The sequence below is a fragment of the Monodelphis domestica genome, chromosome 7 (assembly GCF_027887165.1).
Source record: "Monodelphis domestica isolate mMonDom1 chromosome 7, mMonDom1.pri, whole genome shotgun sequence".
In the NCBI taxonomy this organism is placed as follows: domain Eukaryota; kingdom Metazoa; phylum Chordata; class Mammalia; order Didelphimorphia; family Didelphidae; genus Monodelphis; species Monodelphis domestica.
In genome coordinates, this window is record NC_077233.1 from 95,407,222 (window position 1) to 95,434,642 (window position 27,421).

The window sequence follows — 27,421 nt, forward strand, 5'->3', positions numbered from 1 at the left end:
GGCCAGAATTGAAACCAGGACCCCACTCCCCCAACTCTAGGTCTGGTTTTCAATCCACTGAACTACCTACCTGCCCCGTGAACCTCACTTCTAAGGTCAACTCTTCTAACTCTAAATCCATGATCTATGACCCTGGAATGCAGGTAAACTTGTCCATTCCTGGGCTTCTTAGTACCTCTACATCTTGGTAAGTTCTACCAGAACTGGGACTTTCTAGGCTAAACTTAGAAGACCTACTTCTGTCACATGCTGTGATGAGGATGTTGGGGAAGATATCTGGTATTTGTCAGTGAGTATCAGTAGCTGCCTTATCAGATATATCTCTATCTATATATATATATAGATATATATCTGATAACTTCAACCAGACTGTAAGCTCCTTGAGGGCAGAGATCAGACATCTCTGTACTAGTGCCTAAAAGTATCTTCATCACAAAGTGTTATGTTTCTAGGACCCAGATCTCAGTGGTATATATACTACCAGGGCATAGAACAAGCATCCACACCTTAAAAAGACACTGTCCTAAGTGGATGTGAGAAAAAAATTAATCTCTTGGTGGCTGTCTGGTGACGAGTGTGTGTGTGATTGGCTAGGCGAGTCCTCAGACAACAGACAAAAATAAGAACTCGATCTTCACCCAAAGCCTACCCAACATGGTAAAAACTGCCAAAGCTTGCTTGCACTGCTATGCCTTTGGGAATTCAGGTTGTCATCATGCCAGGATAAAGCAAGAGAGCCTTTTAGCAGAGACCTTGACAGAATAGGCCTCAATCAGTTTTTGACTATTTGACAGAAATTGTGGCTCTGAGCTTTTATCATGCTGTGCTATAAAAAGGGGCACCTCAGGGGTGGCACAAGTATGTGGGCAGGTTGGGGAACATGAGAAAGAAAAAGCTACTCACTTCAAAGCCAATTCCCACTGACTCACTATTCCAAAAAGCAACTCCAGGAAGAAGGCAGATCAGTCAAAATCTATAAAGTACTTCTTGTAGACAGAATCATGCTAAAAGGGCCTTGAGTACACAAGGCATTGTTCCTACCCTACAATCTGACCATCAAAGATGAAACACACAGAAGGAAAGGACAAAGGGCTGTTCCTATAGCAATACCGAATTTCAAATCCAAACTCCACTGGCCTTGCAAGATCTTCCATTATCCACCTTTCCCTTCTGCTCGACCTGCCCTAAACTCCTAACTAGGTGAGGTTCCTGAATTCTTTCCTTGCCTGGAACTCCCTTCTCTCAAAATAGTCCTAGGAGGGAGAAGAGAACCCCTGCTACTCTTAAAGGAATTTCATAATCAAGAGCCAGTTTAGGGATAAAGACGTCAACATCTGGCAGGTCTGGTAAGCCACCAGGCCCACCAGAAACAGAAGTAGCCTAGGAAGCCAGTTCTCAAATTGTAACAGAGAAAAAAATGGGAGAAGTTTTACTCCCTCAGACAGGCTGGGCCTTGGCTTCAAGGTCCTTGTATCCTGGCCAGGTTGTATCCCTACTTCTATTCTCTTGACCTTTCAGCTTTATAACCAACAAAAAGGAACGAGACCAGTGGATACCAATGGTCTCTGCCTGCCTGCCTGGCTGGTGGAGTTAGTCAGGAAGGGGCACCAAGTGGAACAACCTTGATATCTTTATAGCTCTCATCTTGTGGGTGAAGGAAATGATTCTTGTCCAGAAACAAATGTGAAGGTAAATGATTATTGGGTGACATCTGACAATGCTAAAACCCATTGCCTATAGGCAAGACTTTCCAAACTTGGACCCCAGAAACAGATCTGAATCTGCTCCTTGACCTAAAAAACCACCCCACCCACATCATCTCTACCTTATAAACCAATGGTTCCTAACATATTCCAATAGGAATGAACCTTGCTGAGTTATCCTTCTTCCCAACTTCTTGAAATATGCAAATTTGATGAATATGATGTCCATCCAGGGTAAACAACATTGAACAGAATGGGTCAAATAACAGCTTCTGGGGTGGGCCTCTGGAGACTTACCTCCAAGATAATATCCATTAAATCATACACACTTTGTGTTTATTCAGTTATTTCTATATGACTTTACTCTTATCTACCCTGCTACACTTCTCCCTACCCACAACTTCCAAAATAATCTTCCTAGAGCCACAACTATTAAAGAACTGTCAGTGGCCTGCCACAACTTGGCCCCTCCCTACCTTTCCAGGCATATTTTCATTTTCACTTTCTAGTCAACTGAACTTCCCTGCTATTCACTGCATCTAGAACTAATTCCTTATACTTCTCTGACTGATCAGTTTTCTTTTCCTTCAAGGCCCAACTCAAGATGCCACTTCTTACATGAAGCCTCTTCTAGCATACTGATGTGTACATAGATCCTACCCCAAAGGAAGATAATATGCTCCCTGAGGGTTCCCAGCACCAGGCATACAGCCCTGGACACAGTACCCTTTTGTTGAGTTGAGCTGATGCTAATTCACAGAAAGTAAAATTTTCAAATGTGCCTATAGGGCACACAGATGTCTTGTCTCAGTGCTGGCTTTAATGGCATTGCAGAGTTTAGCCTTTATTTTTTTCTCAAACTTTCTGTGGACTGTTTGCCTGCAAAGGGGCAAGATTCAATCCCATTCTGAACCAAAATAAAATATATGCTAGGGAAAGGTACCCACAGAGCATAGAGGTCAGGAAAAAACAAAACAAAACCCTACACATACTCTTAAATCAGCCCTAGGGAGAAACATCATAGATAATAGAGAGCAATAATAAAACTTTAATAAATAATATAATAATAATGATATATTTGTATAGGAAAGGTGGTATATTTTTCAGTGGGTTCTTCTATTACACCAAAATGATACTAACACAAGTTTATTCACCACTAACCTTAACTCTCCCCATGACTACCACCATCATGATCAACTCAACTCAGGAAAGGAGGAAGAATGGCATTTCTTTTCCAAATTTCAAAAATTCTTTTTCCTGTTGCTCGCACATCAGGCTGTAGGGAATGGGATGGAACTGAGAAAGAGGAAGAAATCCCTTTGACTTTTTTTTCACAATCTCAATCAGCACCTCTCCTTCCTATTGACAAACACCTATTTTTGTGTATTTCCCAGCTTAAGGTATAGATGAATGGGTTGGCAGAGTGAAGCTAGGTATTTGAAATATGGCCAAATTAACAGAAGGTCTTTCTAGCGACTAAATAAAGCCATAGTCAATCTTATATCTCTACCCCAATCTCTCCCTCTGGCTTTAGTACTACATCTCCAACTGCCTGCTAGACATCTTCCCCTGAATTTGCCAGCACCTCAAAGTCAAGATGTTTCAAAATGAGCTCAGCATTTATTTTCCAAAACCTCTCCATTTGCTGACTTGTTTTTATTGACTTTCTATTTTCTAACTTTCTGTTGTTGGCATCACAATCTTCCCAGTCTCCCAAACTTGGGATCCCTGAAGTTCTCTTTGGCCCTTCCCTATTCCCCATCTTCCACCTTTAATCATTTGTTATGTCCTACTGATTCTGCTTCCAAGTAGAATCTCTATACCCGCCCTCTTCTCTGGGGAAGCTATATGGTACAGTAGATAGAATGTTGGGCTTGGAGTTAGGAAGACCTGAGTTCAAATATGGCTTCAGATACTTGTTAGCTATGAGACCCTGGGCAAGTCATTTCACCCTATTAGCCTCAATTTCTTCATCTGTAAAATGAACTGAAGAAGGAAATGGCAAATTACTCCAGTATCTTTGTGAAGAAAACCCCAAATAGGGTCACAAAGAGTCAAACACAACTAGAATGACTGAGCACAAGAAAAATATCTCCACTCTTAATGATACCACCTTTGTTCAGGCTGTACCTCTTCTTGCCTAACTTACTGTAATCATTTCCTGACTGTCTCTACCTGTTATCTTCCTTCTTCCCAACATTTAAAGTTGTTATAAACCCTTCATTGTAGTATTCAGGGTCCTTTGCAGCCTGACTCTCATCTGCCTTATCTCACAATACTTTCCTTACAAATTTTACCTTCTTCTAATTTTATTTGTTCATCTTTGTTCATCTCATCCTAAAATTCCTGGAATGAATGGACTCTCCCGCTTTCTCTTCCTTTTGAACTCTTCCCCTTACCATCAAGGTCTATACCAGGTTCCAATTCCTTTATGTAGTTCTCTTCTCTCCCACCCTTCTCATCCAAGTAAAAAGAAACTCTTTCCTCATTTCTTATGGCCTTTTGCTTGGGGAATTAAGAGCATATCGGTTATTTGTGCATTTGTCTCTATCCTCTAATGCTGCTCCAAGCCTTTGCTCATATCAGACACAAATACCATTTATTGAACTGAATTGAATCTTTTCCAATACAAGACAGTCACACTGGGCTTTATCCAAAAGCAAAGCAAATTTTAGGGGAACTTCCTTCAGGGCAAACTCGGCAGAAATACTTTGGCTTTAAGCAACAACAAAACCTAAATAAGTTAAACATTGTTTCCATTTCATTCTTCTTTGTATCCCCAGTGTGAGGCTGATGGGAGCATAGAGAAGGCACTTAATACGCTCAGGATTATGTAGAACGACCTCAGTCAAGGGCAGCACCTTCTTATTCCCGGTGCTAGAGCTCTACGGCCAGATAACCAGGGACATGATGACTACCCTCAAGGGCTTCATCAAGAGGCGATGACAAGAGAGGCACAAACGGGTAGTCCCCAGCCAAGGGCTGCCCCGGGATGGAAAAGATGCAGGACCTGGGCCCGCCTCCAGAAAGCTCCACGTAGACGCCGGTACACCTTTCACGTCTCCCTCCCGGCAGGCCCCGGGATGGGGGACAAGGGGACAGCAGGAGGAAGAGCGCAGAAGTTTGGGGGCCCCAGATTCGTCCTTTATGGCGACGTGATTCTGGCCACACCAGTTGAAAACCAAAGAGAGGCGAGATGGCCCATTCCTAAATGTGCCCGTATCCCCCCACATGACCACGATCCTCTTGGAGCCCTATGTCCCGTCCCGGCTCCCGTCCCGGCTCCCATCCCCAGGCAGATCCTGTCTTATCCCTCCTGGCTCCCCGCTCTTATGGGTCTCAGGACCTGGCGGGAGGGGAGGACCCCCCTCCCCCACCGGTCCCCGGTCGCCCATCCCCGCCTTCGTCCCACGTCGGCTCACCTGTCGCCCAGGCTCCTGTGGCGGAGGCGGAGACTGTGGCTGATGCGCCTGTGGCTGCCAATTTAGGCCAGACACGCCACCAACTCATGGAGGCGGACCCTGAGGTACAGACACTACTCCGCCTCGCCCCGCCCCATCCCGTCCTGCATCATCACCGTGCGCCGTTGCGAGGCGACGCGGACGCGCCGCCCAGGACTTCGACCCCTAGGCGCGCGAGTGATCGGGCCTGGTTAGCGGCAGAAGCTGTCCATCCAGTTCTCCGAGCATCTTCCAGGCGCTTTCCTCACGGCAGCCCCAGAGGTAGGTAGTACGGCGACCGCCGTCCGCACTTCCGGTCCCATTCACGGCCTGCGGGCGCGTGATGGGGCTGGAGAGACGGAAAGAGACGCCCAGATTTATCCAGCCCCAAGGCCTCGCTCACCTTGGCGAGAAGTCTGAAGTCCCAGCCGTACATCCAACCCTTTAGCTGTGGACGCAAACCGACCCTGCACGGTGACCCAGGGCCACAGGATCCTGAGAAGTGACAGTGGGCCTCCTCTCTTGGGAACCAGCGTGTAATGAGACCCAGGAATGGAGGGGAGGTGGTGGGCTTACCTCGATCCCCAGCAGGAGACGCTCTTAGGTCTCTTCTGGTTGCCTGCAAGATTGGTTGACTTTGCCTTGGGGCCAGCCTGAACTGTGACATTGGGGTATCGTGACAGCCATCTTTGACAGTGAAATCGAAAATGTCTTTTCTCCACCCTGGGCAGAAACACAGCCACCAGGCACTGAGCACAACAGATCCAGCCTGGTCCTTGCCTTCTGATAAAAGATTTTAAAAAGTCTTATCCAGGGCAATGAGGGGCCCAGTGGATAGAGAGCCTGGCCTGGAGACAGGGGGTTCTAGGTTCAAATGCAGTTTCAGACACTTCCTAGCTGTGTGACCCTGGACAAGTCACTTAACCCCCATTGCCTAGTTCTGACCTCTCTTCTGCCTTGGAACCAATACAAAGTATTGATTCTAAGATGGGAAGTAAGAGATTTGTTTTTGTTTTTTTTTTTAAGTTTTTTTCTAGGTGTAATTTTAAAAAATTGCACTTGAAGTCAGAAGAGCTTTTGAATCCCAATTTTGCTGCTTGTCAGCTAAGTGATCTTTGGCAAGTCACTTCTTATTTTCCACTTATACCCCAGTTACCCTAAAAGTTCTCATCACTTCTTGCATAGTCCATTGCAGTAGCTACCTAATTGGCTTCCTTGTCTCGAATTTTTTTTTTTGGCCTCTAGAATCTGTCTTCCACAAAGCTGCTAAATTGATATTCCAGTTCTGATTATGTAATTTCCTTTCTCTAGAGGCTTCTGTAGGTCCCTCTTGCCTCTAGGATAAAATGCAAACCTTCTATGTGGTATTTAAATCCTTTCACGTTGTAGTATTTAGAAATTCTATCTTCCAGCCAAATTGTCTTACTTGCTGTAATTCTGGGGTGTTTTTTTTTTTAACCCTTCCTTTCTGTCTTAGAATTGATGAGTATTGGTTGTAAGACAGAGCAATAAAGGTTAGACAGTTGGGGTTAAGAGACTTGCCTGGGGTTAAGAGACTTGCCTAGGGCTACATAGCTAGGAAGTGTCTGAGAACGACAGATCTGGCTTTATATCCACTGAATCACCTAGCTGCCCCCTTGAAATTCCTTATTAATGCTTCTGCACAGTCTTTTCTCCTATGCCTGGAATAGGCAGTCCTCTTCCTCTGCCTTTTGGAAACCTAGCATTTTTTAAGGCTTTCTGAAAGTACTCCCTTCTTTTAAGAAGCCTTTCTCAATTTCCAAAGTTTTTAGGGTCCTCCCCACCTCAGATATTATTTATATTTATTTATCTGTTTACATGTTATCCCCCACCCCCCAGTTTTTTCTCCCTCCTTGAAGGGAGAGCTGGTTTCATTTGTCTGTTTCCTGTACACCTAGCCTAGTGCTTGGTACATAGATATTTAATATAGATATTAGGAAGATACTTAATTTAAATAATAGGTAAGTAGATCCATATCTATTTTGGGAACACTGAGAGGTTACATGACTTTCCTGGGATTATAGCCAATATGGATGAGAGACAGGATTTGAACCTTACTGACTCCAAGGTGGTGTTGAGTTAAACTGAATCCCTAATTTAGGGAGTATTTTTTTCCTATTTAGTCACTTTATTTTTTCCCCAATTATATGTAAAAACAGTTGCCAACATTTTTCAAAGAATATTAATTCTTGAATTCTCTCTCTCCTTCACTCCTTTGACCCCCCCCCCAAACCACCATGAAATGGTAAGCAATCGCATATGGATTTTACATGGGTAATAATGTAAAACATTTTCCTATTAATAGTCTTTTTTGTGGAATGAAACTCAAATAGAAAAAAAATTAAGAAAGTAAAAAAGTTTGCTTTGTTCTGGATTCAGACTCAGTTCATTTTCTCTGGAAGTAGATAGCATTTTTTTTATCATGAGACCTTTGGGATAGTTTGAATCATTGTATTGCTGAGAATAGCTGATATTCAATTGTTCATTGTAAAGTCTTCCTGTCCCTGTACAGTGTTCTCCCGGTTCTGCATATTTCACTTTGCTTCAGTTCTGGTAAATCTTTCCAGGTTTTTCTGAAATAATCTTGTTTATCATTTCTTACAGCACAATAGTAATCCATTACAATCATATAATTTAATTTACTTAGCCATTCTCCAATTGATGGGTATCCTCTCACTTTCCAAATCTTTGTAAGGCAGGGATTCTTAACCTTTTTTGGGGTCTTGGATCTCTTGTAGTCTGGATGAAGTCTACATATAGTATATCTCTTCTCAAAATAATTTTAAAAAAAGAAAAAGTTTCTAATTAATGGACATGCTAAATTTCAGTTAGAGATTATTAAACATATATAGCTTTTTACTTATTTAGTTTTTTCCTATTTATATTCACAGACTTCAGATTAATAACCTTCATTCTGGAGCCCGCTTTCCTTATCTTTAAAATGAATTTAGATTGGATGGTCTGTAGGTCCCCTTGCAAACCTAAAATCCTGATTCCCTGTCAGTTTATTTACTAGTGATCCAGTACTGTAGATTTCATCAGCCCTTTCAGCCTCCCTGAAAACTCTTGTTGTTGTTCAGTTGTTTCAGTTTTGTCCAACTCTTCCATGATCCCATTTGGGATTTTCTTAACAAAGACATGGGAGTAGTTTGCTATTTCCTTCTCCAGCTCATTTTATAGATAAACTGAGGCAAGCAGGGGGTTAAGTGTCTAGCCTAGGGTCACACATAAAATAAGTGTCTGAGGCCAGATTTGATCAGGAAGATGTCTTCATTTCAGGCATGGTACTCTATCCACTGTACCACTTTTAGTATACCTTAATGTGATCCTAATCAATGCTTTTCCAAACTACCTGACATATGAGTAGAGCCAAGATTCTAGGGAAGTCTGACTCCTTATCTGATAGCTATATGGATTGAAAAGGGTTAGGAGAGGATTGGTAGTGATAATTTTGTTTTATGATTTTTAAATAAAGATATTTCTAAAAGAATTATTAAGCTAAAAATTATGTCTTGCTTTTGTACACTAAGTCAATATTTTGGTGCCTTGATTGTGATGAAGCTCAGTTGACAGCTGTGTGAAGAAAGCCTCCTCATGAACTTCTCCAGTGGATATAACACAAGGGACAAGAATGGCAACTATGAGAAGAATGATTTGGTAAGTATAAAGTTCTGGTGTTATGTGGCTATTAAACCATGGACTAGGCCTTCCTTTTCCCATAGGGCTATCTGTTTTTGTTATTATTCAGAAAATTTTCTGTATTCACTCTTCCAGCTTTATCATCCTCTGTTCTGAATGGTAACTTATTAACAATAGCAGCTCATCTTCATATGAAACTTTAAAGTTTACAGAATACTTTTCTAACAATACCCTAGTAAGTTGTGAGTGTCTTCATTTTATAAATGAGGAAACCTAGTCTCTAGAGAAACAAAATGCCTTGACCAGAACTACACAGCTTAACTCACTGAAGAATTAAGTTCCAATCTAGGACTCCAAATTGTGTTCTTCTCAGCCTACATGAATCTACTACTTCTTCAAGACAAGTTTACTCATTACTTCAGGAGCACTCCATATCTATTTATTAATGTTGTTTGCCCTTTTCTTTGTTTAAGTCATAAATATAAATCATAAAGGTTCCATCTCTTCTCTGTAAGCTTCCTCAATCTCTAGGTTGCTCCTTTGAAATCTGGCTCTTGCTACTTGTTAATTCATACCTTTAAGTTTTTTATGTGTTTATATCTTACCTCTTCTGCCAGAAATTTAGATCTTCAAGGGTATGGACTGTCTAGTTTCTTTTGTAATCTACATAGAATCTGCATACACTAGCTACTCATATTTGTTGAGTAGTTGAGTAAAAAAAATTGGATAATGTGTCAGAATCAGATGGCAGCTTTATACACTTATTTTTTTAAACCTTTACCTTCCATCTTAGAGTCAATACTGTATATTGGCTCCAAGGCAGAAGAGTGATAAGGGCTAGGCAATGGCAGTTAAGTGACTTGCCCAGGGAAGTGTCTAAAGCCAGATTTGAACCTAGGACCTCCTGTCTCTAGGCCTGGCTCTCAATTCACTGAGCCACCCAGCTGCCACCTCAGATGGCAGTTTTAAAAACATTTAAGAATTTAAAACTTAAAAAATTTTTTTTCTTGTCCCATGAGTAAGTTGGAGAATCTTTGAAAATGCCAGGTGTTGAATATGAAGAAAAAAACAGAAAATATGTCGAGAGTTTTCAGAAGACTAAAATGTCTCACTTTTATTTAAATCCTTGTTTTACCACAATTTTAACACCTTCCCTTGAATGCTAAGCAAGAATGAACATAATTAATAACAGAACCAGAACAACATTTTACACAGTGACAGCAATATTATATAAAGATCAACTGTGAAAACTCGGCTACTCCCAGCAATGCAATGAGCTAGGAAGATTCTGAAGGACTTATAATGGGGAATGCTATCCACTCCTAGAGAAAGAACTATTGGAGTCAGATGGATGAGAATCAAAGCATTTTTTCATTTCTCATGAGTGTATTTATGATTTTATTTTGGAGTTCTGATTCTGTATAAGTGTTGTTTGCATGTTAATACATGTATGGCCCAGATCAAATTGCTTTCCATCTCCAAGTTGGGGGGGGCGGGGAGGGAAGGAGATAGTTTATATCTAATAATATTGGAAAACAAATGTTGAAGAAATTGGGAAAATAAAATATCTTTGAATAAAAAATATTCTTTGCTGCTAAAAAAAAAAAAGAATGAACATAATTCAAATCTAAGAGATGAGTAAACAACAGGACTTCCTTTTTTTTTTTTAACCCTTAACTTCTATGTTAGAATTGATGCTAGCATCAGTTCCACAGCAGAAGAGTAGTAATGGCTAAGCCATTGGGGTTAAGTGACTTGCCTAAGGTCTTACACCTAGGAGTATCTGAGGCCAGATTTAAATCTAGGACCTAAGCCTGGCTCTCTACGCACTGTGCTACCTAGCTGCCCCTAATGCTAGGACTTCTAAAAACATTTTTTAGTTGCTTTAGAATCTTTATAATTTCAGATGTGCTTCATCTTACTAGTATCTCTGGGGCTTAACACAGCTTAACTTTATCCTTCCCCAAAATAGCTTCTGCTCTAAGATCTGGTTTGTACATATGCAAGGACCTTATCCTTATTCCCCATGACTCTGGAAGAGTCAAAATCACTTTTCATAATTGAAAGTCATCCTAATTTTTCAACAGTGACATTAGTTAGTTCTGTGAACTACAATTTACTACACTGATTTTTTTCCAACTCAAAGATATTTTACTTTTCTAATTACAAGTAATAATTTTCAAAATATATTTTCCAAAATTATATGATCCAAACTGTCTTTCCTTCCCTCTCCAACTCAGAGATGGTAAGCAATTTGATCTGGACCATACATGTATTATGAGAAACACACTTCTATGTTGGTCATTGTTGTAATAGCACATTCATACAAAACCAAAACCCCCCAAATAAAACCATAAATACTCAGATGTAAAAGATAGTATGCTTTGATCCATACCATCCAACTCCAACAGTTCTTTCTCTGGAGGTGGATAGCATTCCACATCATAAATCCTTCACAGTTGTCCCAGATCATTATATTGCTGAGTAACCAAGTTTTCACAGTTGATCATTGTACAATATTGCTGTAATTGGGTACAATGTTCTTCTTGTTCTGATGTTTTATTCTACCTCAGTTCATGTAGATCTTTCCAGTTTTTTCTGAAATCATTCTGCTTATTATTTCTTATTGCACAATAGTATTCTATCATCAACCTATGTCACAATTTGTTCAGCTGTAAAGTTTAAATTTTGGGTTGAGACTGAATATAAATTTAATTGATTGCCAGGGATTTAATTTCTAAATCCCAATGAAGCACTCAAGTCAGAATGGAATTTTATGGTGATTTATTTACAATAGGAGGAAGAAATTAAGAAAGAGAGAGAGAAAAAAGAGTTAATTTAAACTGCTCCAGCTCAAGCTGAGCCAGGCAGGAGTTCAAGGCCTTGGCCAAGGGGGCCTCCCCAGAGAGCCAAAGGAAAAGGGGAGTCAGTCTTATCACTCACCACATGACCAGCTCAAGGAAGCTGTCTGAGGGAGCTCCTCCTCCAGGCTTGAGTTCCAAGGTCAACTGGCTCCCAGGCCTCCCCAAAGGAAGTGACGAGAACTCCAAACGCAGTTCTCTACATCACTTCCTGTGTCTCACATGTGCCAATGGTGGATCAAGCTTGGCTTAGGACAGCCCAGGGGGACAGTCAGTTGTTTCTGATTTGTCACTTGCTAACACGTGCCATTGTAGTATGGGTGTATACCTTCCTGGGTGCTAGGCTAAGCAGAATTGAGAAAGTCTAAAAATCACACAGCTATTCCCCAATTGATGGGCAATTTCTTAATTTCCAATTCTTTGCCACCACAAAAAGAATGTTATAAATATATTTGAATAAGTAGGTCCTTTCCTCTTTTTTATTATCTCTTTGAGATATAGACCCAGTAGTGGTATTATACTAGACTAATTTTAAGTGTCTTCGAAATCACATTTTGCTAACAACAAATGTTTAAAAAGAATATTAGCCCTTAACTAAACAATAATACCCCCAATGGAGTTTGTTTTTAGCATGGCATAGTGGAATAAGCACTTTCCTCAGAATCAAAAGATCTATTTTGTTTGCTCATTTTTATAGTCTATTTCTTCACTTTGGATTTTTTGTTAGAGTTGGGCTCTGCTTACTTCTGAGGGGGATGCCTGGGCTGAGTTTCAGTTTTTTACATCTTTCTGCTGCTTTGAAGGCTAGGACTGGAAGCCTGTAAACTTTCACTGCTTCCATAGTGGTGTGTGATCTAGTGAGAGTTCTGGTCATGCCCACCTGGTCTGCACTCTGATTCTTACGCAGGTTCCTTACAACTGCAACTGCTGTTCTCTGCCCTGAAACTGGGTAAAAAAACAAAGGAACTGCCAGATCACCGATGCTCTGTGCTAACACAGGGATCCTCTAGAATCTCTTTTTGACCATGTGTTCATTCCTCTTATTGTCCCTATCCATTGGGGTACCACTAGTTCCCACTTCAATATCCATGGACCTTTTTTTCTGTCCTATGTTATTTTTAGGCTGGAAAAATAAGTCACTGTGACTTTTTCTTGATTATTCCAATCAAAATTTGGTTTGGTGGTACTTATTAAAGTTATTTAGAGAATTGTGTTGGAAGAGCTCTGCTAAAATGCTTATCTCATCTGCTATCATGGCTCTATTCCTCTCTTTTTAAATGAAAATTGGAAGATCTGAATTGGAATCCTAGCTTTGGCAATGGCTTGCTGTATGACCTGTCTAAATCACTTCACTTTTCTGAATCCAATTTTTCTCATCCAAAAAATGGGGATAATAATTTCCTTTTAAAAAAAAACCCTTATTTTCCATCTTAGAATAAATACTATGTATTGGTTACAAGGCAGAAGAGCAGTAAGGATGGGGCAATGAGGGTTAAGTGACTTGCCCAAAGTCACATAGCTAAGAAGTATCTGAGGCCAGATTTGAACCCAGAACCTCCTATCTCTTAGTCTGACTCTCAATCTACTAAGCCACCCTAGCTATCCCTGATAATAATTCTTGTAGTTACTACCTGACAAGATTGTTATGAAGAAAGTTCTTCATAAGCTTTGATGTAATAGAAAAGATCCTGGGACTATTTTTATTATCTATTGGTTGGGAGTACAAAGCATTGCCATAGTAACAGTGGTAGACAGATCTACATGGCTTTGCCGTCTTTTTGTGTGTAATATTGGGAGGTGGATTCATTAAGTGAAAGAGAACAGAGTTGACTCATCTGAACCTTTTCCTTTGTTAGCTTCTTACAGCAGAATTTAGGGAAGATCAGCTTTCCTACTTCGCATCATGTGCACACATCCTCCAGCCATTCTAGCTCCACCAGGGCCTCTCTTACTCGAATACGTAGGGAGACTTATGCTCGGCTGTATCCAGTGATGTTGGTCAAGCAAGATGGGTCCACCATTCATATCCGATATAAGGAGCCTCGGCGGATTCTTATGGTAAGATTTTGAGCACAAACTCAATTTTAAAGATAACTGTTGTACTAATTCCAAAAGGTTTTATTAAGAACCTATGTGAACTTTAGATTATTCCACCCTACTTAGATCTTACTTTATAGTGAAGATAAAATTGTAATCTCCTGATTGAACAATGAAGGTACTTAGTTCTTACTTTATAGTGAAGCTAGAAATTTAAGCTAAGTCTATTTTAGAGCTTAATACAAAAAGGTGTTAAGTAACTATAAAGGGTAAATTAATCACAAAAAGGTTAAGTAACTAACAAAAGGTGAACTTAACAAAGAAGTGTTAAGTAACTCAAAAGATATAATCTAATCAAAGAAGATGAGAACTAAAGAATGGGCAGTCCTGGAGAAAAGCCTCTGATGTGATTGATAGATGTGAAAATTTAGAGGAGGGGACACAAGAGTAAAAGGGCTATATACGCGTCACTTCCTCTCTCCGTCACTTCCTCTCTCCGGTACCTTTGGTGGCAGAGAGGTGGCTGGTGGCAGTGGGCTGGGCCTTTTGGCATCTTGGCGTGGCTACAGCTATTGTCCGGTTCAGTGGTGAGTTTCTGGCTGAGTTTTTCCTCCTTTTCTTTCCAAACTTTATCCTCTTAGAAGCCTCTAATCTCCTTCAGAGATCTAGCGGTGGAGATCTTGAAGTCCCCCTGGCACAGGCCAGGTGGGAGAAATCCTATACCCTCCTCTCTCTTTCTCCTTTAAATCCTTCCCTCTATATTAATTAAAATTACCATAAATCTCCAGACTGACTTGGGTGTTTTATTTGGGATTTTTCCCTGGTAACCAATTAATTTAGATTTTAAGTCACAACCCTAAAATTATCTTTACACCTACCATGTGTAAAACACTATGCTGTGGCCTGGTATACAAAGACAAAGCAGAAAATAGTCCCTGCCCTCCAAGATCTTACATTTTACTTTGGGGGTGCTTATGCAAACAGATAAATATAGTCAGGATAGTTTGAGGAGAGCATGCCCTAACAATTAAAAGGATTGAGGATTAAAAGGATTCCCATAGGAAGAAATAGTAGCTGAGCTGAGCCTTGAGGGAAGGCAGGGACCCCATAAGGTACAGATGAGAGAGAAGCTCACCGTGTGTCAGTTCAATCAGCAGATTCTCAACTCCAGTAGAACTACTTCTTACAGGAGGTTCCACTCCAAGTGTCTTTCTCCACTTCAAGTGTCTCTCTCCATTCCAAGAGTCTCTATCCACCCAAGTATTTCTCTTCACTCCAAGTGTGTCTGTGTGTGCCTCTGTTTCCACTTTTAAAGACCTTTTTCTCTTGCGTCACTTCCCCTAATTTTTATGTCTACCAATCACAGCTGATGCTCCACTCCAGGACTGCCCACTCTTTAACACATGGGTCACAGACCTCCCACTCAATGTATGAAATGGGTGTTCATACCTTTTTGTGGGTAAAATCCAAAATGGGTAGATCTCCATACCCAACTTTAAGTACTGTGCTTACATTTTTGGGTATTAAAATCTAAAAATAGACAAGGGATTACAATTTAATCTTCACAATCAAGGAAGAGCTAAGTACCTTCATTGTTACAATCAGGAGAGAGCCACATCCAGTCTTCACACAGCCAAGGATGGAGGGAGGGCTAAATTTGAGGAATAACAAGTAGGCCAGTTTGGCTAGTAACTTAAAAGAGAATAAAAAGGGAAATTAATGGCAACAAACCTGGAAAGGTGGGCTGAAACCAGATTATTCAGTGCTAAGCAAAGGAGTGGAAGAAACAGGAAGCCAACAAAGGTTCTTGTGCAGGGAATGACCCACTCAGATTTGCACTTTAGGAAGATTATTTTGGCCACTGGATAGGGGATAGGTTGGAATGAGAATAGCTTAGAATTTGGAAGTCCAAACGGGAGATGGTCAGATCCTTCTCAGTAAGAAATAAGATCCTGAATGAGAGAGATCATCAAATGAGTAGAGAGAAAGGCCTTCCTGTGAGAAGTGATATGGAAGAGGTCGAATTGACAAGACTTGGCACCTGGTTGGGTTTGGGTTGTGGGGGAAAATGAAGAGTTCAGATTCCCCCAGGTTGTGGTTGTGAGATCACCAGAAATAGAAGGAGTAGGTTTATGAGGGTGGCATTTAAATGTTCCATTTTGGGCATGTTGAATTTGAGAGCATGCCAAGCATTCAGTTGGAGACCATAAGTCCAGGGGATCATAGGTCTAAAGCTGGAAAGAGCCTCTAAGGCCAAAGAAAATTTAAATGATTTGTCCAAGCAGCAAGAATCAGAGTCAGGATTTGAACATAGGCCTTATGGCTCTAGACGAGTCATTTTTCTATTGTACCACTCTGATATTCAATGGATTATTAGTGTTTAGTATGAAGAGTTATTTATCCAGATCTGGAAATGATTTACATAGAGATGATAATTGAATCTGTGGGAAATGATGAAATCATTGAGATAAAGTAAGAGACAAGAAATTTAGGGAAGTTCTAACCCTACCATTAGGTATAGGCTATGTATGATGATCTTGTAATGGAGATTAAGAAGAAGGGCAGAAGAATAACCAGGAGAAGGCATGAAAAGTGAAGGAGTCAAGAGTGTGTAGCAGGAGGGAGGGGCCTCCAGGGTTCAGTGCTTCAGATTGGTTCAGAAATAATTGATTTGAGGGGCAGCTAGTTGATTCAATGAACAGAAAGCTAAGCCTAGACATAGTTAGTCTTGGGTTCAAATCTGGCCTCTATGACCCTGGGCAAGTCACTTAACCCCAGTTGCCTAGCTATTACTGCTCTTCTGCCTTGGAACCAATACTTAGTATGGGTTCTAAGAAAGTAAGAGGGAGGGAGGGAAGGAAAAGAAAAGAAAGAAATGGTTTTGAGCCCAGGCCAAAGGATATAGCAGTTAAGATCATTGGAAACTGCAAAGAGAACAGTTTCATTTGAGTGTTTGAGTCTCAAACCAGATTGCAAGGGGCTGATAAAAGGAAATGGCAGAGATAATAGGGTATATTAAAAAAGGGTGTAAAAAAGGTGACTTTTTTCCTAGGAGTTTGGCTATGAGATACAAGGTGATGAGAGGTTTTTATAAGGCCTCTATATTATAAATTAGAGATTTTTCCTGGGCCCTGTGTTATTCCACAAAGTTGAAGAAGGATCACTAATATATTTGATGTCCCTCAGGATTTGAAAATCAAGTGTGTGTTCACTTTGTGACAGATATTATGCTAGGTGCTGGGAATACAAAGAGCAAATTTAAACAACACTTCAAGGGCTCTTTCAATGAGCTGCCATGGAATAAAAAATGAAATTTAACAGGGACAAGTATAAAGTTTCATATTAGGGCTCAAAAACAAATTCACAAATTCATATCGAGGAAGACAAAAATTCTCATGAAAGAGATCTGGGGTTAGGGATATGGCAAGCTCATTTATCATAAGGTAGTGTGTCATGGCAGTCAGAAAGCTAATGCCATTCCAAGCTCATGAAGAGAGATCATCGTGCTCCATTTTTTCCTGGTCAGACAGTCAAAGTACTGTTCTCAGTTGCAGGCACCACATTTTCAGAAAGACATAGGCAAAAAAGGGAAGTGCATAAGAAGGCAAGACCAGGAGTGTGAGAGAAATGGAGGATGTGCTATTATTGAAAGAAATGGCAGGTGTTTAGCCTAGAAAAGAGAAGACTAAGTAAGAAGCACGATTGCTGTATTGGGAAGGCCTTTTGATATGGAGGAGGAGTTACAATTAATGCTGTTTGGTGTAAACCTCAAAATTTCTTAGACTTATAAATGTTGGAAATTTCACCATTGGGAAATTTCATACTTGAAAAATTCCCTACTGATAGTGGGTCTTGGCTATTGGAATGTGAACCCCATTGGCGTGAGAGTTTCCTCCTCTTCCCTTCTTAAGATTACTTTAGGACAGAAACCTTTTGCTGAACAATGGAAAGGACTTTGACCTATGCTTAAGCATAGAACAGGAATTTCTTTGAGTTATGATTGATTTTAGAATTGATACAATGGAGATACTTGGAATCAATCTCCACCCTACTCAGTCCTAACAGGATTGAGTAAGGGCTGCAGCATAGATCAAAATTTAATTATTCCAATCTCTACCCTACTCAGGTTAACAGGATTTAGAAAGGGCTGTAGCAAAGGATCAAAGATTTAATTATTTGAAAATATGACCTTCAACAGACATGTGCAAAGCCAGAGACCTCTGGGCGGTCCTGGGTTAAGCTAGAGCCTCCATTGGCACAGGGAAATTGATGGACAGGTGATTGGTAGATGTGAGGACTGAGGGGAGGGAACTTGGATGGTTTCCTTAAGGATAGGGGGGTCTGAAGAGTCGGAGGTGGTGGAGGAGTTTGTCGGAGTGGTTGCGGTGTGCTCTGAGAAGCTTTCTCTGAAGGAAGCTGAAGGTGGGGGCTCTGAGACTGTTTCTCCATTTTTGGTCACGTGAGTAATAGGGACTGATCTCCTTTCATTGCCCCAGCTATCTAAGGGCTTGGGCCTTTTGGCCCAGCCTAAACAGAAGGGGTATTTAAGCCCTATTCCCTTCTCTCCCCTTTCTCTCTCCCTCTATCTCTCTATCTCTAATTCCTTTCTTCCTCCTGTTTGTAATTAAAACTCCATAAGGGTTGACGGCTGACTTGAGTTTTCATTAAGGAATTACATAGCTGAATTCCTTGGCAACCTTAAATTAATATATATCAGTCTTTTAAAAGTGATTTCCTTGTCACATTGGCTCCAAAAGGCAGAACTTTGGAAGCACTGGGCAACAGGGCAAGAGGTTGAATTGGGCTTAATGTGAAGAAAAACTCCCTAACAAATGGAGCCATCCAGAATTAAGTGGCCTATCTCAGGAAGAGCACACTGTTCTCTGATGGAAGTCCTCAAAGAGAGGCCAAAGGATCACTTTTTAGCAGTTAAATATTGTTGGAGGATTCTTGTTCAGATATGGTTTGGCCTAGAGCCAAGGTGTAAAATGTAGCCTGTGTAGCAGCATGTAGTCCACAACACTCCAGAGTGTGGCCCCAAACCAGATTAAAATGGAATAAAAAAATATTTAACAAAGTAAACAAGAATATAATAAAACAGATAATGTTAATATGTAGTTTTGTAAGTCCTAAATGCCTGTAAGTTTTGTGGCCCTTGTTTCTATTTGAATTGGACATCCCTGGACTAAGGACTTCTGAGGTCCCTTCCAACTCAGACAGTCGGTAATTCTGCAACTACTCTAAACTTTAACTGATCTGCCTGCCTATACTCTTTCCTCACTTCAGGCTGCCCTTCACATTTCTGCCAGATTAATTTTCTTTTTACATAGATCTATTTAAGTTCCTCCTTTATTTAAAACCCTTTAGTTATTTCCTGTTGTTTTCCTGAATAGAACTCAAATTTAGCTTTGCATTTAGGGTCCTCCACAATTTAGTATCACCAGACTTTTCTTATTTATTTCATACTGCTTATGTCTACATACTTATTAGTGTGGCCAGATTCTATTGCTAGCTGTTTTCTTTTTATTGATATCTTTTGTTTTTATATCACCTATATTTCCTTTCCCAAATTAAATTTATCTTCAGTGAACAATAATCCATTTTCTCGTTCATCCTCTCCCCCTATGCCATTGGGAAAAAGAAAAATGAAACATTTGTGACAAATATGCACAGGCAAACAAAATACCTTCTTACATAAGCATGCCTGAATTCATCACTTCTCTACCAGGAGGTGGGTAGTGTGCATCCTCATTGGTCTTCTGAAACCAGGGCTGGTCACTGTGATGATCAGAGCTCTTGAGTTTTCCAAGCTGTTTGCTTTTTATAGAGTTGTTACTTCAAAACTTTTTCTGTTCCCCTCATTCGGCATCAGCTCCTAGAGGTCTTCCCAGGTTTCACTGAACTCTCCATCATTTCATTCACATACTGTTGTTTGTTTGGTTATTTATCAGCTGATAAATAGTCAAAGGATATGAACATGCAGTTTTCAAAGGAAAAAATCCAAACTATTACCAGCCATAGGAAAAAATGCATCAAATCACTAATAACTGGAGAAATGCCACTTCACACCCAAGACATTGGCAGAGTTGACAAAAATGGAAAATGACATATGTTGTAGGGCCAGAAGCTTGGCACAGGAATGTACTGTTGGCAGACCTGTGAGCTGGTGTGGCCAGTCTGGAAAGCATTTTGAAGTATCCATTAAAACGTGCATATCTTTTGACTCAGAGATACCAAAATTGGGCCTATACTTCAAGGAGATTTTTTTTTTCCCAAAGGAAAAGGATTTTATGTACAAAAATCTTTATAGCACCATTTTTTGTAGTAGCGAAGAGTTAGAAACTAAGGGGGATGCCCTTCAATTGCCATATTCTTAACATTTCTCACTTTCCTGACTCTATGACATTGTTGACAATATTCCTTGTGCTTAGATGCTTCTTCCTTATGCCCATAAAATCCCTGGTCATTCTTCAAAGTCATCTTGTGTCCAGCTTCCTTCATTAAATGCACTGTCTGCTTCTTCTCAGTTAACCATAACATTCTGATAGCATCCCTCTTATGCATTTTTAGATAATTATTTTGTATTATTAGACTCATGTGTATGTATGTCAAACTCCCTGCCAGATGATACATTCCATGAGGGTAAAAACTGATTTCTTTACAATAGGATCATAGATTTAGAACCAGAAAGGCCCCCCTCATTTTACAGATGAGTAAAATAAAGCTGAGACAGGGTAAGTCACTTGCCCAAGGTGACACCCAGAACAACACTGTACATGCCATAGGTCCATAGTGTTTGTTAAATGAATAAGGAATATATTGCTTTAAATGTATAAATTCTAGTGTGGGTGTGGTATAAAAAGTCAGTTCTGTTTCTTTAGAGTGACTTCATATTAGGGAACCTTGACCTAACACTACTTTGTACCAGAATGTTTTCTTCTTTAGTGACAATGCTTGCATGCAGACATGCCTGTCACTTGTGATCTTCCTAAATAAGGTCATGCAGGGCCTTCCTTTATTAACTTCCACTAATAAATGTTGCTAATGACAAGCTTATGGGCTCAGACTAAAGAGTTAGCATAGATTAATTCCTGCACTGCAGAAGTGATGGCTGCTGAAAGATCTTTTATTTGATTCACAAATTAATGAGGTTTCTAATATTTTCAGAATCCTGAAGGCTATGCCACCCTGAGAATTCAGCTGGTGACGATACATTTTTGGGGGTGCCATGTATTTGGAGGGGATCCAGTGGAAAGTCATAAAATAAGTAGGGAATAAGTTTTATGAGGAAAGGTAAATAAATCAGGATTATAGAGCCTTGATAAGGAATTACTAAATAAAGGAGTTAATCCCACTTCCCCTAAGGAATGAAATTATCAGTGGGAGGCCAGATGACCATTTGTCAAGGATGACATGGAAGAGATTCATGCGTCAGTGTAGGTTGAATCAGATGGCTTCCAAAATCTGTCTCAACTCCAGCATTCTAATTACATGGTCTTCAGGATTTCATGGCAAATGGCTATACTATTTGCTTTTCCCATGTCTTTCAGATGCCAGTAGATATTGACACACTTTCTCCAGAGGAAAGAAAGATGAGACTACGCAAACGGAGTGCCAAGTATGTTGAAGTGAAAAAAAAAGAGGCAGAGTTTGGAGATGACTTCAATGTGGAACAATACACGAAATTTTGGAAGAAAAACTGAACATATTTTGATGTTAAGATTGTATAAAGTGTGAGTGCATTTAATGTACCCAAATATATTACTATTTAAAAATATTAAAAACTGTCAAACTATATAGTGATGATAGTTATTTATCTTTTATGTAGATGGTTTTCCTAGACTTTTTCTTTTTGATGCTTCTCCGTGAACCCTTGCCATTGACCTTAAGGTCAACTTCTGTATCCATAGTAGTGGGAAGTAATGAAAGACAATATGTGGCCCCTGCCCTCCAGGATTTTACAGAAGCAATGATAAACCTAATTTTTTTTGAGGGGTTTACACTTTCATAGGAGAAAATGTACAAACAATAATGAAAACTTACGTATTCTGTTTTACAATCACATAGTATAAAATAGGTACACTTGCTCATGTTTTCATGGATTCTTATAATTCTGTGAAAAATCCTCCAAATGCCAATACCAGCCTAGAGAGGCTAAGACAAACCTGTCTGACTACCTGTCAATGTCACTGACTCACATATCCAAGTGGCCACCATGCAGGTAAAAAAGGTGGGTTGGAAGGGAAGGTCATGTCTAACAGAGAATCAGAGTAGATTTTATGAGAGAGTGTCACTGGAACCAGAACTTGAGAGATGGGGAAGATTTTAAGAGGTGGGACTGGAAAGATGTTGAGAGGAGGGAGATATAGTCGAAAAGGTATCATGAGACTAGTTGGAGGCTGAGGGCCAAGCCAAATAGAGTTGAATTTGGGATAGGGAGCAGTGGATGAAGTGCCTACAAAGAGTCCCAGTTCATGGGTCCTAAGTGACATACTGTTTGTGTGATCCTGGGTAAATTACTTAACTTCTCAGTTTCCCAGGCCATTCTCTTAAGACTATAATTTGCTGAGAAGATGCAGATGTCTGTTGGCAGAAGGAGTTTCCTTTCCCCTCCTGGTTGGGCTTCTGACTTTCCAGAATTCAGTACCATGCCTCAACTTCATTCTTACTCTGGAACATCCTTGTCTGCCAGCCCTCTTTTCCCATTGGTGAATTTGTCCTGGGGTCTCCATTTTGGGGGGTGCCCCAGGTCAGTCAACCTTCATTCCTCTCCCAACTATGCTTCTGACTTCAACACCAGGCCACCCCACCCCAGCAGATACTTTTTCTCCTCCATTCCCTTTTCAGCTGTTTTGTGTTTCTTCTCTCATTAGAATGGAAGCTCCAGGGGCCAGCTGGGTGGCTCAGTGGATTGAGAGGCCTAGAGACGGGAGGTCCTAGGTTCAAATCTGGCCTCAGACACTTCCTAGCTGTGTGACCCTGGGCAAGTCACTTGACCCCATTGCCTAGCCCTTACCACTCTTCTGCCTTGGAACCAATTCACAGTACTGACTCCAAGACGGAAGGTAAGGGTTAAAAATAATAATAATAATAATAAAAAAAAAGAATGGAAGCTCCTTTCAGGCAGGAATTGTCTTTTTGTTAGTTTTTGTATCACCAGCATTTGGTGCAGTGTTGGTACATATTAAGTACTTTTTTTTAAACCCTTACCTTCTGTCTTAGAATCAGTACTAAGTATCAGTTCCAAGGCAGAAGAGTGGTAACTACTAGGCAATGGGGGCTAAGTGACTTGCCTAAGGTTCCATAGCTAGAAAGTATCTGAGGCTAGATTTGAACCTAGAACTTCCCATCTCTAGAGCTGGCACTGTCCACTGGGCCACCTAGTTTTGCCCACATTAAGTACTTAATAAATGCTTGTGGGGGCAGGTGGGTAGCTCAGTGGATTGAAAGCCAGGCCTAGAGAAGGGAGGTCCTAAGTTCAAATTTGGCCTCAGACACTTCCCAGCTGTATGACCCTGGGCAAGTCACTTAACCCCCATTGCCTAGCCCTCACCAATTTTCTGCTTTGGAACCACTACATAGTATTGATTCCACGATAGAAGGTAAGGGTTAAAAAAAAAGAAGAAGTTTATAGTCATAGAATCCTAAAATTGGAGAGTTGGAAGGAACTTTAGTGAACATCTAGTCCAATCTATATTGGTGTATGGGGTGTTCAGAGAGGTCTAGCTCCTTTTGTGTGAGGGCTTCCCAAACTGCTCATCCTCTTCTGCTGTCCATCTCACTCAATTCTCACTTGTGGCTCCAAGAAGCTGCCACACTCCAATAAAACTATCTCAGCAGATGGGCTAAACCAGGTTGAGGATAGCCAAGAGGCCTCAAATCCATGGGTGAGCAGTCGTTCTACCCCAAGTATATACAGACTTTCCCTGGTGCAATAGGTGGATGAGAACAATTTGTTCTAATGGCCATGAAGACAGTTGAAGGAGGTTCTATAAAGCACCTAAAGCTTGGTCAGGCATCGAATATACCAAAGTCATCCACTACACTCCAGCACATCACCAGTTGTCCTAACTTGTCTTGTCACTTGTCACTGTCCAAACTGTCAATGACTCTGGAAGAAATCGAAGCTGATAACTTTGTTCAACTCTGCCTCACTTAAGTCCAATTCACATGTAAGTCAAGACATCACTCTGTGATGTCATTGGTCTTTCTCTTTGGAAAAAAGGGATGAACAACAAAAGAATCCCCATTCTAACGGCAGGCTGTACATATAGGAAAGCAGTTTCCAGGGCCGAGTCAGAGTTCTGGAAAATTATAAAGATGGTGAATGGAAGAGAAGAGCAGTTAACGGATACTGATGTATTGAGAGAGAATCACTTGCATAGATTATCATTAAAACTAGATGAGACCAAGAAAGAGAATGCAGAGAGAGGAAAATATCCAAGACAAAGCCTTGGGATATACTCAGGGACCTAATGTAGATGATAAGCCAGCAAAAGAGACTGAGAAAGAATAGTCAAACTGGTAGAAGGAAAGCCCAGAAAGGAAAGAATATACAGGAGGAAAGCATGGTCAACAAGGTCAGTTGCTACTGAGCAGTAGCAGAGAGAGTAGCAAGAATGTGTTAATGGTACTAATAGTAGTTGTGAAAGAGAATTCTTTACTCTATTGCCTATCCTGAGTTAACACTCAAGTATTCTCGGTCACCGAGACTACATAAGACCTCACTAGACTATGGAGACAGGATTAACTCTCCTTTGTCTACCTTCTGATTGAATCAACACAAATCTTGAACTAGGTGGAGGAGCTGCAACCACTTAATGAATTCACACCCTACTTAGTACTAGGTGAGAAGCCAGCAAGATACTTGGAGAGTCCACCCTTTTTTCTAACTCAAACAGTCAGAAACTTGTGAGTTCTTTTAAGAGTTCACACCCTCTGAAACTGTGAACCCTTTTAAAGAGTATTGACCCTTCCAGAAGGTACAAATGAGTTCCCACAAACACTGCCCCTTGGGCAGTGCTAGACAATTTGGAAACTGATTGGCCCCTGTGAAGAGGGGAGACAAGAAGCCACTATAAAAGGCCCTGAATTTCTAGGCTAGGAGAAAGTCAACTTTAAGAAGGAAGTCACCTTCAGGAAGAAGGTTGGCTCAAGGGAAATAGTCAGCCTTAGGAGTCGCCTTCAGCTCGAGTCATTGTCTTGACCTGCCTCTTGGAGGGAACTCTTGGGTGAGTGGATAGCTGGCTTTCCCTTCCTGTCTTCTGGAGAGAGTTTAATTCTAGTTGAAGGTTAAGTCCTGGCTGAGCCAAGCACTGGAGCAATATTTAGTTAGATAGGTTAATGTCTTCTCTATCCTTTTGTATTTCTCTACTTTCACTCTTTCCACCTCTTTTGTAAATAAAAGCTATTAAAGGTCACTTCGACTTTGAGCAATAATACTTTGAATCATATATTTTAGTCAAACCCTTAATTTTAACCCTTACATAGTAGAAGGATGAGTACTGAAAAAAGGTATGCTCATTCTCCTTGACCTTTTGACAACCGTTGTGATATCAAAATCACATTAAAAGACTGGTATATATTAATTTAAGGTCGCCAAGGAATTCAGCTATGTAATTCCTAAATGAAAACTCAAGTTAGCAGTCAGCCTTTTATGGAGTTTTTAATTACAAACAGGAGGAAGAAAGGTATTAGAGAGAGAGAGAGAGAGAGAGAGAGAGAGAGAGAGAGAGAGAGAGAGAGAGAGAGAGAGAGAAAGGGGAGAGAAGGGAATAGGGCTTAAATACCCCCTCTGTTTAGGCTGGGCCAAAGGCCCAAGCCCTTAGATAGCTGAGGCAAAGAAAAGAGACCAGTCCCTATCACTCACATGACCAAAATGGAGAAACAGTCTCAGGGGCCTCCACCTCCAGCCTCCTTCAGAGCAAGCCCTCCTCTCAGACCTCTCCAGGAGCTCTCCCTCCAGGACCTCTCTCCTCTCAGACTCCTTCAGAGCAAAACCTCTCAGAGCAAAAACCTCCTCCTCTCTCCTCAGCCCCCACTATCTTTAAGTCAACCATCTAAGTTCCCTCCCCTCAGTTCTCACATCTACCAATCACTGTCCACGTCTCCCCTGTGCCAATGGTGGCTCTAGTTTAACCCAGGACCGCCCAGAGGTCTGTGGCTTTGCACATGTCTGTTGAAGGTCATATTCTCAAATAATTAAATCTTGATCCTTGCTGCAGCCCTTCCTAAATCCTGTTACTCTAAGTAGGGTGGAGATTGTATTTTCCAAGACCCAGTTCTGTCATTCCAAGTATCTCTATTGTATCAATTCTAAAATCAATCATGACTCAAAGAACTTCCTGTTCTATGCTTAAGCATAGGTCAAAAACCCTTTCCATTGTTTAGCAAAAGGTTTCTGTCCTAAAGTAGTCTTAAGTAGGGAGGAGAAGGATCCTCCCATGCCAAGGGGTTTCACATTCCAATAGAGTTCTTACTATCAGTAGGAAATATTTTCCAAGTATGAAATTTCCCAATGGTGAAATTTCCAACATTCATAAGTCTAAGAAATTTTAAGGTTTACACCATTGACAGTGTTGATCACCCTCTTCTCCTTAATACTCTAGGTTTTTAGCACACCACTCTCTCCTGGTTCTCCTTAATGACAACTCCTTCTAACTGTAGGTGTCCTTCAGGGCTCTGTCCTAGGCCCTCTAGTCTTCTCCCTCTATACAACTTCAAGGATCAGCTAAAGTCAAACTTGAAGTGGGCTGGCATTACACCAAAGCAACTAGAACTTGCTGCCTCTGTCAGAAGCAGCTGGCGAACCCACATTAACCATGCTGCCACCACCTTTGAAGATGAGTCAACGTCTTGCCGCTGCGCGTGAACGCCGACACCAGGCCACAACCACACCTCCCGTAACAACTGGTGTTCCATGCCCCATGTGCCACAAAATTTGCGCCTCAGCCTTTGGACTCCATAGCCACATGAGGGTACACCGTAGATGAAACTGCAGAAAGACAATAGTCATTCTTGATCACCGAGAGACCACTACTACAGACTAGGGATGGAAAAAGACCTGAACTAGAAGTTGATGGTGTGTGAGGAGAGATAGAAAAGATGAGAGACAGAAGATGTGATGGAGATAGAAACAAAATTTGACAGCTTATTAGATGTGACAGTGATCAAGTCAGGAGTCAGGCATGACAATGGGGTTGCAAACCTGAGTAACCAGAAGGATGACAATAAGATGTGCAGCATAGCAAGAGGATGAAGAAATCATGAGGTCTGTTTGTGAATTCTCAGAGACATCCAGCTGGAGATGCCCACTAGGCAGTTGGTGATGCAGGACTGATGTGATCTGGTCAAGGGCGCTTTGGTCGACTGAAGAGGGTCGGTTGAGAAGCTGACTGAAGTGTTCTTTCCACCTGTTGCTGATGCCTTTTTTATCTTTTATGAGAGTGTCGTCAGAGGATAGCAAGGGAGTGGTGGTGGGTTTTAATGGCCCATAGACAGTCTTGAGGGCACTGAAAAATTGTTTGTAGTTTTTCATATCAGCAAACCGCTGGATTTCTTCTGCCTTTTTTCCCACCATTGGTCTTGCATCTTCCTGATCTCACGCTGTGCTGTGGCTTGGAGAGACTTGAATCTGTCCTTTTTAGGAGCAGAGTTTGGGTTATTTTGCCACTCCATAAAGGCTTTGTTCTTCTTGCTCAATAGGTCTTCAATAGCAGTG

General features: G+C 40.9%; 2 protein-coding genes across 5 annotated transcripts in view; one reads left to right on the top strand and one right to left on the bottom strand.

Annotated features, from left to right (window-relative positions):
• Positions 1 to 5,257, bottom strand: part of GUK1 (guanylate kinase 1) — a 34,602-nt gene extending 29,345 nt beyond the window's left edge. Inside the window, exons 1-2 of one of the 3 annotated variants that reach the window (XM_007499758.2) lie at positions 5,126 to 5,237; positions 2,865 to 2,999 (exon numbers count right to left, since the gene is read on the bottom strand). Coding sequence is in view for 2 of the 3 variants with exons in the window: in XM_001376737.4 (XP_001376774.2) it covers positions 5,126 to 5,213 (88 nt within the window). In the remaining variant the exon portion in view is untranslated. Of the gene's footprint in view, positions 1 to 2,864; positions 3,000 to 5,125 lie in introns of all 3 variants that reach the window. The other 2 variants (XM_001376737.4, XM_007499762.3) reach the window with 2 other exon arrangements.
• Positions 5,258 to 5,286: 29 nt separating this feature from the next.
• Positions 5,287 to 21,496, top strand: MRPL55 (mitochondrial ribosomal protein L55). 2 transcript variants are annotated; one of them, XM_007499763.3, is made up of 4 exons: positions 5,287 to 5,425; positions 8,695 to 8,821; positions 13,521 to 13,722; positions 21,252 to 21,496. In XM_007499763.3, exons 2-4 carry the CDS (start codon positions 8,796 to 8,798, stop codon positions 21,402 to 21,404), a joined length of 381 nt encoding a protein of 126 aa, XP_007499825.1. In that variant the 5' UTR covers positions 5,287 to 5,425; positions 8,695 to 8,795; the 3' UTR covers positions 21,405 to 21,496. The 2 variants fall into 2 exon arrangements, with proteins under 2 accessions (XP_007499825.1, XP_007499826.1); XM_007499764.3 differs by lacking the exon at positions 5,287 to 5,425 and adding an exon at positions 5,540 to 5,679.
• Positions 21,497 to 27,421: the final 5,925 nt, after the last annotated feature.

What these genes read in the sequence shown, in the direction of transcription:
- MRPL55 (XM_007499763.3), top strand. Translation starts at nt 8,796, where the DNA reads ATGGCAACTATGAGAAGAATGATTTG. An exon ending in ACTATGAGAAGAATGATTTG is followed by an intron (nt 8,822 to 13,520) that starts GTAAGTATAAAG and finishes TTCCTTTGTTAG; the next exon opens with CTTCTTACAGCAGAATTTAG. An exon ending in AGCCTCGGCGGATTCTTATG is followed by an intron (nt 13,723 to 21,251) that starts GTAAGATTTTGA and finishes CATGTCTTTCAG; the next exon opens with ATGCCAGTAGATATTGACAC.